The sequence below is a fragment of the Podarcis bocagei genome, assembly GCF_964188305.1.
Source record: "Podarcis bocagei genome assembly, chromosome: 6".
Classification (NCBI taxonomy): domain Eukaryota; kingdom Metazoa; phylum Chordata; class Lepidosauria; order Squamata; family Lacertidae; genus Podarcis; species Podarcis bocagei.
Genome location: NC_138130.1, coordinates 10387602 through 10402100, shown reverse-complemented (window position 1 = coordinate 10402100; position 14499 = coordinate 10387602). Strand labels below are relative to the sequence as shown.

At 41.5% G+C, this 14499-nt stretch overlaps 1 protein-coding gene across 4 annotated transcripts in view; it reads left to right on the top strand.

Moving 5' to 3' along the window:
- TBC1D4 (TBC1 domain family member 4) overlaps nucleotides 1-14499 on the top strand; it is a 94370-nt gene that overhangs the window by 32420 nt on the left and 47451 nt on the right. For all 4 annotated transcript variants that reach the window (XM_081198259.1, XM_081198260.1, XM_081198261.1 and 1 more), the window contains exons 2-4: nucleotides 6066-6662; nucleotides 11449-11538; nucleotides 13313-13417. In XM_081198259.1, coding sequence (XP_081054385.1) covers nucleotides 6066-6662; nucleotides 11449-11538; nucleotides 13313-13417 — 792 coding nt within the window. The remainder of the gene's footprint in view (nucleotides 1-6065; nucleotides 6663-11448; nucleotides 11539-13312; nucleotides 13418-14499) is intronic.

Sequence of the window (14499 nt, the reverse complement as noted above, 5' to 3'; positions counted from 1 at the left end):
CACATTCCTACTTTGGGTTATGCAGAGGGCAGCGTTTTAAAGTACGTCAGACACAAATTGCTAGGTAAACAGAAATGCTTTGCCCAACGGTTCAAGAGTAGTTTTCATATTGCTAGGACTGGGTTCGGAAATAAAGCTGAAATAAACAGGAAACTGTACCAGGGACTACGCTCGCCTGGAGGGTTTGTCTGTGTCTTGACTCTGGCCTGCTTGTTTATTGAACTTAAGATGAAGAAATCTACCTTTACCTCTATTAGGCTGAAGCCTAAAATGCACCAGTTGTGTTTTGTGGAGTCCTCTTTAAAAATGAGTGAACAGGATGACAATATCAGGGGTTGGTGTGGAAGCAAAAGAAGTTATATGCCCATGAAGGAAGCAAATGTGTTGGACATCTTGGTTTCGTGAGGGTTATGCTTTGTCACTCAGTTATATTTTGGGCATGAAGTTCTTCTGCCTTTACTTCTTACGTCTTGTCTTCAATAATTGCTGCCAACACAAGTATAATTTTAATGGATTTCTAGCAGGTGTTCAGGGTTGTGTGTTGTAATACAGCAGCCTCTTCAAAAGATCATTACGAGGGAGGAAGTCTGTGTTGATGTGGTAGTGGAACATTAAGTTTTCAAATATAGATGCAGAGCTCAGAAAATGAGAAGTAATATTGATTGCAAAAGCTAAGGCTGGCCTACTTTCCTCCTAAACAGAAGCAGAAATGTTTTCAGCATAGACATTCTGGAATGTGGTTTTGTGGAGAATAACGGCTGACAGAGAATCTGTGCTAGAGATGTGTAGTTCATTTGTTAATGATGAAGGATAAACTTGCTATTTATCAGGATGAGGCTACATGGGGACGGGACCTTTGCACATGGTGCCACAAACATTCACACTTCAAGAAAGATCTGGAGGTTGGGGGTGATATCCTTATGTAATTGTATATACTTGTACTGTTATGCGTTTGTGGGTGTTTCTGTGTTTCACATGATTCCAGATATTTATTGAAGCTTAACTGAGTAAATACAGGCATGGCAATTCCTATCTCTGACCTAGATTCCTGCTGTGGAGATATTTCACTTCCCAGTATATGTTGCTCACCTGTTCTGACATATCTTGAAAGGAGCCTGCTTGCCTGGAGGTGCAGTCTGATGTGCCTGGGAGAGGTGCATGCAAGTTAATATTATTCTTATTATCCACAATATATCCACCCCACTAAAACCACACTGCACCCCATAAAACTACCTCTGGAGCAATTCCCTGCACGTGGTTATTAAGCATGTCAGGAGGAAGGCTAGGCTAAATCCCTTTTCCCTGACACTGAATTAGTATGCGCAGGAATTTTATTTTTTTAAAAAGTACAGTGGTACCTCGTGTTAGGGGAAGAAATGGAGGCATTGAGAGATTTTACTTTCTTGGGCTCCATGATCACTGCAGATGGTGACAGCAGTCACGAAATTAAAAGACGCCTGCTCCTTGGGAGAAGGGTGATGGCAAACCTAGACAGCATATTAAAAAGCAGAGACATCACCTTGCCAACAAAGGTCCGTGTAGTTAAAGCCATGGTTTCCCAGTAGTGATGTATGGAAGTGAGAGCTGGACCATAAAGAAGGCTGATCGCCGAAGAATTGATGCTTTTGAATTCTGGTGCTGGAGGAGACTCTTGAGAGTCCCATGGACTGCAAGAAGATCAAACGTATCGCTTCTTAAGGAAATCAGCCCTGAGTGCTCACTGGAAGGACAGATCGTGAAGCTGAGGCTCGAATACTTTGGCCACCTCATGAGAAGAGAAGACTCCCTGGAAAAGACCCTGATGTTGGGAAAGATGGAGGGCACAAAAGAAGGGGACGACAGAGGACGAGATGGTTGGACGGTGTTCTCGAAGCTACAAACATGAGTCTGATCAAACTGCGGGAGGCAGTGGAAGACAGGAGTGCCTGACGTGCTCTGGTCCATGGGGTCACGAAGAGTCGGACACGACTAAACGACTAAACAGCAACACCTCGCGTTAAGTACTTAATTCATTCCGGAGGTCCGTTCTTAGCCTGAAACTGTTCTTAACCTGAAGCACCACTTTAGCTAATGGGGCCTCCTGCTGCCACCACGCCGCCAGAGCACGATTTCTGTTCTTAACCTGAAGCACTATTTCTGGGTTAGCAGAGTCTGTAACCTGAAGTGTATGTAACCCAAAGCATATGTAACCCGAGGTACCACTGTACTCAGCCGCTGTCAGATGTGGTCCATCCTGGAGTGGTTTAGTACTTCATCGAGAGTTGGGGCTTTATGATGCTGAAGTAAACTTGAAAATACTTGCCACAGGTGCAATAAATAAATAAAAAGCTAGGATTTGATTTGGTGCAAGAAATACCGTACATGCGAGGATGGTTATTATGGCAGTATCTGACAGCAAGATTTAGTTGGTTGCAATGATCTCATTCCTTCAGGTTGGCATAGTATTGTGCATCAACATTGCAGTTGGAGTTACAAAGATGCCATATTGATAGTCATTTCCATCTGGATTCCATCCTTTGATGGGAAGAATGAAGGGTGGAAATTCATCAAAGCTGCAACAAGTCCTAGACTGACTATAAGAGTTATATTATCTGCTTCACTTGTAATGTTGGCAGACAAGTTAGAATAAAACTGCAGGAGAGTTTTGTAATATTGCCCCCTTTCCACCTTCTCCTTCCTTTTAATGTTTGATTATATTTCTCTCCTTTTTTCTTCCATATTTATGTATATCATTCCTTTCATATATATATTGTGGATGAGCACTTTAGGTCATCTTTCACTGCTCTTTTTTATTTGGTTTTAAGGGGTATTTTGTTGTTGTTGTTTCTGGTTCTGTTATGTAAATTGCTTCGAAACACCGGTGTGAAAAGGGATTGACCAGAATAAAGTTGTTGAGTGTTTTGTACACAGATCAGGACAAACCTCAGTACTCATGTAATGGGAGAGGAGGATTCAACACAAGATGCTGTAAGCAAGACAATTGTGATTTACTCTAGCTAAAGCTAATGAGAGGTTAAGAAGACCCAATGGAGAATAATTGTTTGCCGCCACCCCAACCCCTATAAATAGGAATGGATGTGACTGGAAATTTGGCATAAATTGATGGAACTTGCACTCTCTGCACTGAACATACAAGGTCAAGAATGTATGTGCTCTGGGTCATGAATGTATGTTCAGAACGCTTCCGCCATGTTTGAGTGTTGCTTCTCTGTTCACAATCTGCAGTTGGTCTGCATGTGTCTGTTGTAATTCCTGCTTCTTGGTTTGCGTCCCTCCAGCAACTGCCCCTCTCTTTTGAGATCAGCTTGGCCAAGGAGACTGCTGGGAAGCCAGTGGAAAGATTCCCCTCAGGTCTACATCATCCAAGTGAGTCAAGTTTGCCCTAGCAAAAGGAAGAGCCTTTATCTATGGATCTTTCTTACTCTTTCTCCCCCGGTCTCCTAAGCAAAGCTGATGTCGTACCAAAAATCCATTTGGTCCAAACCTGATGCATCAATACCATTGATTTTTTGCTTCTCTCTCTCTCCAGCCTGCTATCTCCTACAGGTTGTGCTCTCAATAAATAGAGGCTGCTAAAGAAGCTCTGTGCCCCAATAGCTTTGAATTCAAAATCTTATAAATTGCACCTGTCTCTTCATAGAGCAAAGTAATACATCCCTTGGCAACTGCAGTCTTGAGCAATCAATAAACCTGCTCCTTTAGATACAAAGCTTGTTTATGCTTGCTCACAGAAATAAGAATATGTTTTATCTACTTTATGTGCATCTTTATGATCAATATAATAACACTTAAAGAGTAGATGGCAGACTTTCCACTTTGATCTTGGAAGCAGAGTCATGGTTGGATAATGCTTTTAAGCTGAAGTTTGAGTTAATGTTTATAAAATCATGTAATCTGAAGTGAGGGCTCTTTGCATCAGTTAGCACCATTCTCCAGTGTTTACTTGAGTGTAAACAAAAATAAAGTAATAACACTTGGGTTTATGTATTTCAGAGATGCTCACATGTGAACAATTCAAGGGGAATTTTAAACATCTGTGTGCATGATACAATATATTACCCATAGTTTACAATCCATCCATGTTTATACTTGCAAAATACTTAAACTTTAGTCTGCTTATGTGAATCAGACTCCTTTAGTTTAGTTTTAATTATATAGTTTTAAGAATGCAACTAAAAGGGCCTGTAGAGGGTTAAATGCTTGACAGCATATGTGCTTCCTGTGTTTTAAATATCAGGAAACACTCTGCTTTTGAATCTGTAATGACTGTTCCTTGAAAAACCATGCAACTGTTGCTGTGAACAGAGTGTCTAAGGAAATGCCGTGAAATAGCTGCCAATTCTGTAGCAAAAGAGACTTTTTTCCTTGCAGAGGAAGAAAGTCTTTCTAAATACAGTCCTCTTTCTGTTTCTGGAGTTCTGTAGAACTTTGAGAATGCCTTCACTGTTCTGCTAAAATGCTAATAACAAGGTACTACTTTGTTACATATGGAATAGGAGAAGCTTCTAGCTTACTAAATCTTAAAGCACTTACCTAAAAAATTTATAAAGAAAATATTCATGCAGCTAGTGTGTTATGTGTATAGCATTTCATTTTTCGGGGGAAATTTACTAACAGAATAGCTTCAGCTTTTTATATGTGAGATGTGTGGCAGAACTAATAATATTCACAGGCTTCTTGACTTGAAGTATTGTATTACTATGTATTTCCCATTTTCTGTATCCAAAATGGATATGGTGGTCAACATAAGCTTGCATCTAGTGGTGGTTTTGTGCTGCTGTAAAGCATATCCCATCAAATGAAAATTGGCTGCCCTACCTTGTTCATTCCCACCACCAACTACCATGGTCGCTTGAATTCTCCAAAAATTGTATGTATTCAAACTCCAAATGGAGAATTTTTATACTACGGGAGCATGCCATATTTTCCTTTGATAGGTCAATGCTCAAAGTAAATAAATGAACTATTGGGTTGTATTTTTTCTAAACCTGTGAGATCAAGCTGATGTTGAAGTTCAAGTAGAAAGTCACCTTTATAATGAGCAAATTTCTTATCCATACTCAAGTCTTTGAAATTTGAAATTGTTGCACAAATTTTACTTTGCTTTTTATGCTTAATAGTCATGATGGAGAATGTGGTTTCTGAGGATTCTAGGGCTTGATCACTTGTGATTAGAAGTGTTGGTAGAATTGCTTAAACTGTTCTTTTCCAACCAGTTAGCCATTTTTCTGTCTGTTGTAGCAATTGTAATGTGCTCTGCTAGGTGCTGTATGGTTTTTAATTATATTTTATTACTTCTTTCATTTCTTTTACTGTAGTTTATTGTATTTCAGTTTGCATTCCATCAAATTCAAATTGCAAATCAATAAAATGTAATATAAGAAATAAAAGAAGCAGTCAAATACAATTGTAATCAATGTAAACTACCAGAATGAAGTTTGTGGAGTCCTAGCGGTCCATGGACCACAGTTAGGAAATTTGTGCTCTTAACCCTCTTCTCTAAGCTTGCAGTACTGGCAAATACTTCTCTAGTAGATGTCATTGTCCCCGGATTTTTCAGTGTGTCCTGTTCATGAATGCACGGAGCAACTGATAACTATAGAGGCATATCTGAATTCTGTTTAAAATCCATGCAAAAACAAGGAGAGCATACAGTCCCTAAACCTCTTGCTCTCCAGTCCAGAAAAGGTGGTCAGGTCATTTTGTAGAAAGATTGTTTGAATCTTCTATAAGATCTTACTTCTGTCTAAGGACTGAGTTATCCCTTTTTCTGGACGCCCATCCAAGGCAAGTGTAAGGTAAGGTTACCAGAGGTCCCTGTTTCCCAGGGACAGTCCCCAGATTTACAAATCAGTCCCCTGACAAAATCCATCTATTTAGTAGGAAGTTGGAAAGTGTCCCCGGATTCATTGAAAAAAATCTGGTAACCTTAGTGTAAGGCAAACCTCCATTCCAGAGACTGCACCCTTCTCCTAAAGGAAGCACCTCTCTTTTTGTTAAAAAGTTCTCCGTTTTCTTTCAGTTTTCATTTTGTTAATGATGATTCTCTTTCTCCTTTTCTAAAGGTTCCAGATGTCATCAGCAGCATAAGACAGGTTTGCAAAGCAGCCCTGAAAGAGGACGCCAAGCCTAACAAAGACAGCGAAGATGCCTTCTACAACTCTCAAAAATTTGAGGTTCTGTACTGTGGCAAAGTGATGGTGGCACACAAAAAGGCGCCTTCCAGCCTCATTGACGACTGCATCGAGAAGTTCAAGCTGCACGAGCGTCAGCGCCTGAAACTCTTGAGCGAGCAGAGGAATGCGGAATCTATCACGGATCTTATGGAGTGCGATGGAGAACTTCCCTCTTCTCCCTTAGACAGTCCATTTGAGGAGGTGGACGGCCTAAACGGTGGTAGCCCCGGGATGTTCATAGTTGGAAGCCAGCCCAACCTGGCCAGCTTGGCCAGCTCCCGCGTCTCTTTCCCCGAGCGCATTTTGGAGGATTCAGGGTTTGATGAGCAGCAGGAGTTCCGATCCCGGTGCAGCAGCGTTACGGGTGTCATGCAAAGGAAGGTTCATGACAATAGTTTGAAAACACAATCCCGGAGACGTCACGCAAGTGCCCCAAGCCACGTCCAGCCTTCTGACTCCGAAAAGAACAGGACAATGCTTTTTCAGGTAGGTTCTGTGTGTAATCCAGAATATTCGCAGCCAGGAGGGTGGAGTGAATGGGAATGGATTGAGGTAGACAAATTTACATACTACTGTATCTTTACTTCATATCTTTAAGTTGGAGTCCTTTTGTACAAACATGCTTGGAATCTGATCACTAACAAACAACAACCACAACAATTTATTATTTATACCCCGCCCATCTGGCGGGGTTTCCCCAGCCACTCTGGGCGGCTTCCAACAGAACACTAAAACACAATAACCTATTAAACCTTAAAAGCTTCCCTAAACAGGGCTGCCTTCAGATGTCTTCTAAAAGTCTGGTACTTATTTTTCTCTTTGACATCTGGTGGGAGGGCATTCCACAGGGCGGGTGCCACTACCGAGAAGGCCCTCTGCCTGGTTCCCTGTAACTTGGCTTCTCGCAGCGAGGGAACCGCCAGAAGGCCCTCGGTGCTGGACCTCAGTGTCTGGGCAGAACGATGGGGGTGGAGACGTTCCTTCAGATATACTGGACTGAGGCCATTTAGGGCTTTAAAGGTCAGCACCAACACTTTGAATTGTGCTCGGAAACATACTGGGACCCAGTGTAGGTCTTACAAGACTGGTGTTATATGGTCTCGGCAGCCGCTTCCAGTCACCAGTCTAGCTGCCGCATTCTGGATTAGTTGTAGTTTCCGGGTCACCTTCAAAGGTAGCCCCACATAGAGCGCATTGCAGTAGTCCAAGCGAGAGATAACTAGAGCATGTACCACTCTGGCGAGACAGTCCGCAGGCAGGTAGGGTCTCAGTCTGCATACCTGATGGAGTATAAAATTGTGCAATACAGTGGTGCCTCGCAAGACGAAATTAATCCGTTCCGCGAGTCTCTTCGTCTTGCAGTTTTTTCATCTTGCGAAGCATGGCTATTAGCAGCTTAGCGGCTATTAGCGGCTTAGCGGCTATTAACGGCTTAGCAGCTTAGCGGCTATTAGCGGCTTAGCGGCTTTAAGAAAAAGGAAATAAACTCGCAAGACGTTTCATCTTGCGAAGCAAGCCCATAGGGAAATTCGTCTTGCGGAACGACTCAAAAAACGGAAAACTCTTTCGTCTAGCGAGTTTTTCGTCTTGCGAGGCATTCGTCTTGCGGGGCACCACTGTAGGTTGAAAGACAAGGTTCCCGACTTCTGATTAGTGGTCAGTGTTCTTAAGCATTTAAATTTCTAAATTCTTAAAAGTGTTGCCTCTTTGGGCCTGAAACTGACTACGAGAATTTGTCTGTCAAGTGACTTACAGTTGAACTAAACCAGTAGTTGGACACTCAAACCATGGTTTGGCTACTAAAACAATAAAATATAAGCTATGTTAAGAGTTCTTCTGCCTTCATTTCATGTTATTTGTTTCCCTGTGCACTTGTCTCCGTTCTGCAGCAGAACAGTGAATATTACAATGGTTTCTCACGTCAGACATCATGCCAAACTACGGTTTGCTAACCTACTTCAGAACGTATTTTTCTCAGTCGATTTGCTGGCCAGTAATCAACCATAGTTTATAGCTTGGACATTGCACCAAGCCATAGTTAAGCTACTGCAATTGTGCATTTGAACAGAGCTGAAAGGGAATGCAAGATAATGTACCATAGCAATCAAATACCTATTTTGTTTTTATATATATATATATATATATATATATATATATATATATATATATATATAGCATTCCCAAAGCAAATCCTGAACAAGCAAATAACTATTTCTTGATGTCCTATCTGCCTTAGAATTTATACCGAAAATAACCCGAAAAGGCAGGAGGCAAGATAAGGCTGTCATCCCAGTTCTAAGCATTGCTACACTGCATTGGGGAGAGTTCAGTCACCCAGTGGCTTCCCCAAGTGCTCATTGTTGAACGCAGAGTTAGCTATGCATAGATTTAATTTCCTAATAATACAACATTATCGTTTACAATTAGTGGGGATCTGTGGTGATGCCACACCTCTGTATACCTTTCCTGAAGAGGCCTTAAAGGCTGTGCCATCACTCCTAAGTTTAGCAGGCAGGGTAAAACTATTCTTTTTCCACAGGACTATTAAATTTTCTGCTGACCAGGTAGATTACCCTTTAGGTTTTGATGCAGTTGTTGCCAGTATCTGATGCAGGAACTTTGCAGAAGCTAAACAGGTCTGGATCTGTTTAGTGCATGCATGGGAGATTATCAGGGAACTCGAATGACACATGATGGAACTTAAGGAGGTACCTATAAAACAAACACGGCTTTGTTTACAGTATAGCCCTGTTCATATTTACTCAGAAACAAATTTCCAATGTGACTTCCTCCCCAGTTTATGTTTCGGGCTGTAGCGTATAATTGTTCTTTTAATGAAACAATATTTTTACATATATATATATCTGCACGTGTACAAACACAGAGATATTAAACAGCCATGGCAACTATTTTTGGCAGGCAGATCTGTTAAGAGGGTTTAAAATTAAAAATTACACTTAACGTTGCAGACTGTAGTCCACAAAAACTCGTGCCATCAGTTCACAATCTTCAGATGCTGCAATGCTCCTTGTTTTTATTACGAAACAGTGCAGTGCCTTACAGAAGTGAGCCCGGTTGAGTTAAATGGAACTTTTCCCTAACAAGTGTGTATAGGACTATGGCCAACATGAATGCTATTCCAGAATTTGCAGGCATAATAATAATAATAATAATAATAATAATAATAATAATATTTATACCCCGCCCATCTGGCTGGGCTTCCCCAGCCACTCTGGGCTGCTTCCAAAATATTAAAATAATGTAATACATCAAACATTAAAAGCTTCCCTAAACAGGGCTGCCTTCAGATGTCTTCTAAAAGTCTGGTAGTTGTTGTTCTCTTTGACATCTGGTGGGAGGGCGTTCCACAGGGAGGGCGCCACTACCAAGAAGGCCCTCTGCCTGGTTAAAGGCAATAGTTTATATCAGGGGTTGGCAAAGTTTTTGTGGCTTGGGCCAGTTCATGGTCCCGCAGTGGGCCAGAGTGTGTGTGCACGCGCACACACATGCACAAACGCTATTTCTGGCGCTCCTTCCAGCGCAGAGGAGGCGTACGCAGCTTTCCATTGGCTACAGGAGCTTCCTGCAGCCAATGAGAAGCCAGCCAGCATTGCAGAAGGTGGTCCCTGCTCTGTTCTGCGCCAGTTTAGCACGGGAGCCGACCGAGCTGGCAGCGGGGGTCCATGGACCGGTTAAACGACCCCCCTGGGCCGCTTGCGGCCCGTGGGCCTTAGGTTGTCGACCCCTGGTTTATATGCTTACTATGAATACCCCATTGATTCTCACTCGTTAGATTGTTGGGAACTTGGGCTTTTATACCTGAAACTCAATTTTACTACAGCTAACGAGGAGACCCAGGTCAGGGTTGGGCATTTGCATGCATGAGAGAGAGAGAGAGCGGAGACTGTAGTCATCCACGCTGATCCATGCTGCTCAAAGCCATTTCAGCCCTTCCTTTACTGCTTCTGTTCCTCCCCTAGATATTTTTTCATCTTTCCTTACAAATTACTTGCTCTTTCATTTTACTCTCAGGCCTCAACCTTTTGTTACCTTATTACTAAGGATTCATCTACAGTGGTCACTTAAAACGTTAAAAATGCGTTATAAACCTGTGACATCAGAGGGCGCTATAGAGCAGTGATCCACTGCCAATGGAAAATTGCACTGAGAGTTATATTACTTTTTAAAAGCATTTTTACAGGTCAGAGTAGATCTAGCCTAGGTCTGGGGCTAGCATTGCTAAAGGCTGCTGGAAATCAGAGAGTTGTCTGTAACATATGCTGTATACTTTCTCCTGGCCCAGTGTGCAGGTTATAAATGGTAAAAAAAAAGTAATAATATGTTCAGCAAATGGAGCGAGAGGAGAAAACTTCACAAAATGAAATATAAATTTTGATAGGAATATGTGATGGTTGGTAGGTTTTAACCTGTGAGGCCAGGATTGTAGTTTGGAGTACTGAGGAAGCAATGGATCTAAATAATGGAGCAGTGTCTCTAAATTACGTTTTTGTTTGGTTGACCACCACCTTAAAAGCATACCAAAGCTAATTATATACTGGAAAATATACTGTATATGTTCAGCTGATAACACAGCCAGCAATTTGATGTACAGTACTGCTGACATAATTCCTTGTCCTGTTCAAACTTACTTTCTGCTTTTGGTGTTTGTTAAATCTGTAAACTTGTGAGATTAGCTTCTGGATGACTGGTTAAGATGATCTTCAAGATCCCTTAAATTGAAAATATTTGCAGGCAAGGTTATTAAGATTTAGAGCAAATTCATCAGTGTCTATTCTTAAACTGCATGCTGATGCTCTTCCTGGTTCCTCTTGACTATTTTTCTGTATCTCGTAATTCCCATTATTCATCTTCTGTCACCTAGTTTTATTCTGAATATTTCCAGTTGCCTTGACTTTTTGGAACATTTGACAGGCTTGTTGTTAACTGAGACCTCAAGCCCGTGTCTTCTGTGGGAGCTTGCATGACTGACTACTCATCCCATAGATAAAATGGAATCCTGAATTAAACAAAAGCAAATATATCATATGCCTGTTCCTCTTTCTCTATTCCGATTGTTTTCAGGTGGCTTAGCAGAACTGTCACCCTGTCCTTCATTATGACTGTTGGCATAACACCAGTTTTTGATACGCTTCCCTTTGATAAACAGGCACGAGTAAAAAATTCTGGCGCCTCAAGTCTCAAGGATACCTCTTTGTCCATGATGTTCCGATTGCCTTAACATGTTGTTGTTGTTGTTTTCTCTCTTTTCAAGGTTGGTCGATTTGAAATTAACCTCATCAGTCCAGATACGAAATCGGTTGTGTTTGAGAAGAACTTTAAAGATATCTCCTCATGTTCTCAGGTGGGTATCCAAGCTAGGTTAATAGTGTTTGGATAAAACAAGCTGGGCATCTTCAGAATAAAAACAGCTTTGGAAAATTAAGTGTAAGCAGAAGGACTGAGGTGGGAGGAACTATTTGTTAACATCTGCTTAGTTCTTCCTGCTTTTTACTGTAGAATTAAGGGAATGCCAGAGAATTATCCTGCAGTATCAACAACAGAGACATCTGTTAAGTTTCATGGTGTTTGCTGCTGATTTCTCATTTCCACTCCTCCTTGTGGTAGTCACTTTTTCTTAGGTTATCATTTAGAACAACAATTTGAAATTAAAAATAAAATAAAATTGAATGATCAGTGGGTACTTTTAACATGCTTTGCCTACTTATTGAAAGAGAAGCTTCAGTTCATTCTCTTTATTAAGGTAATTGCAGGTGAAAATCTTAACTGTTCTTCACATCTAAAATTAAAAGTATCAAAGAGACAAATGATGAAATAGTGTGCCGGGGTATTTCTTGATCATTCCCCTGCCCCCCCCCCCCATGGGGTCTCGTTGTGACAGCTAATCCTGTTAAATGTGCAAATCAGATGGACCTGACCAGTGAATGTGCTTTGCGATAGAGATAGTGAGATACATGCTTCTGTGGGCTTTGTGTGTGGAAGGCAGTTTCTGCTTGCAATTCTCAGTTGCTCGATTGCAGCCACTATTTTCCAACAAGACTTGCAGGCAAATACCTTCATCACGTCATCATATTTTGAGGCGGTTGCTGCGTTCTTAGTTTCCTCATCACCGGTTTTAGAGACTAAAATAGCAACGCCACTTCCAGCCGGCTGTTTTCTAGTGACTGACACTTTTGCAGGAAGGTTGCATGCATTGAACTTGTACAAGCAGATCACAAATATCAAACCATATCAGTATGGCGTTGCATGTCAGAAGCAGCTATGAGAGTTTCCCTGTACTGAGAACAATAAACCAAACTCACCTGTTGTTCTTCGGATGTTGAAAAACCTTCCCAGGGAAGAACTAAGAGTAAATAACCTAACTGACAGGTACACCAGTTTTAAGTTTTAGGGTTTTCCCCCTTACATACAGTTGTCTCACTTACTGTGTTGTGGTAAGAAGCAGCCCTGTGGTTACTTTCACTCCCTTAGTGCTGGTGAAGGAAAGAGAATCGTCTGCTTGCTTTTGATTCAGTACGAATTTCTGCTCCATTTCTGTTGTTGTCTGAAGTCCTTGTACTTCTCTTCTGCAAGGACTTTATGATATAACCGAGGGGGATCCACGACATGATGTTGGACTACAACTCCCATCTGCTCTGGTCAGCATGACCGGTGATAATGTATGGGGAGAGCTATAGACCAGCAGCACGTGGAGGGTTGTAAACTTCTGGCAAAACCCCATAACCCCCACTGAGTTCAGTAGGACTTAACTCACAAATAGGCATGCATAGGATTGCAGAATGAATACCTTCCTCCTTTAAACTGTTTAGTGTGGTCAGTGCTGTTCTTGGCTTCTTAAAATCACTTTATTTTTCATGTTTTCCATTTTACTGCAAAACTACTTGAAACATAATCATCATTATTTTATTATTTATACCCCACCACCTGGCTGGGTTTCTGGGTGGCTTACAGCATATATAAAACATAGTAAAACATCAAACATTAAACACTTCCTGAAACAGAGCTGCCTTCAGATGTCTTCTAAAAGTTATGTAATGATCAGTCCTAATGATCAGTAGCTGATGAGCATCAATTAATTTTTTACTGTATGTTCAGCTTTTCGTTTTATTTCTCTCCAGGGCATAAGACACATAGATCACTTTGGTTTTATTTGTCGGGAATCTGCGGAACCTGGGATCAATCAGTATGTTTGCTATGTGTTCCAGTGTGCAAGCGAATCTCTGGTAAGTCACTACTGTTTACTGTATTCTTCCGTTCATCTAGTGATTTGTATCTAAACTTCAAAAATGTGGTAAGATATTTGTGTTCCCTTTTTTCTTTTTTTCTTTTTTTTTGGACAAAGGCCAACTCCATAGCGTGATCTCCTTGTGACTCTTAGTTCTGGACAATAGGGGGGGGGGAAGCAGCACAGGCTTCTAGTCTTTGTTTTCCTTCCCACATCCTTGTGGCAGTAATTTCATGTGCCAGGGCACATTCGGCAGATATTTCATACCCATTTTGAGCAGGGTAATGAAGCACAGCTCATCTCCCTTTTCTCTTCACCAAGATATGGGCAGCAACATCATCACAAGGCCAGGAGGAAAGACCCTGGGATTCAAGAGTCTGATGCTGCAGTAGAAGGGGAAATCCCAAGGGGGGGAAACCCCAACAGTACCCACCCAAAGTACTATAATCCTAAAAGATTTTAATAGCTGCCTTCCCCCCACGACCAACACCCATAGTTGCAAAAAGGGTATCGCTTGTTCCGGTGCCTGATTGACATTACATCCTACATGCCTCACAAATAACTTAATACACTAGTTTATGCATGCACAACTGCCTTCGGAGCTTCTATACCGGCAGGACAGAATTTTATTCTGTAATTTCAGGTGGTGAGAATGGCGCCAATTGTAACTAAAAGCTGTTTTGACAGAAGAGTCAAAACAGAAATCTGTGCCTAGCTTCCTGTGCCATTTAAGGCTTCGAACAGTTAGGATCTAAAGGATAAAGATGATGTGATCTTTGGAAAGAGAAAATTGCACAGCCACCAAATACTCTGCTAAATCCATAGACGAGGGCCTCGCTTTCCTTGCATGGCAAATATTCTTCACAAGAAAGCTGTGGAAGCGTGTCCAAATGCAAAAAAAGAAGAAGTTCAAAGCACACTAGAAGCTACTGTAAAAAGCGAATCTTGTTCCAGATTTTTCCAGACTCGAGGTCTGGCTTTCTTAAACGGCACAACATAAAATATAGGAAGGGAAAGGAGATACTGAAAGGCTTCTTTGCGGGGCATGAAAATGGATTTGAATCTGTATACCACTTGAGG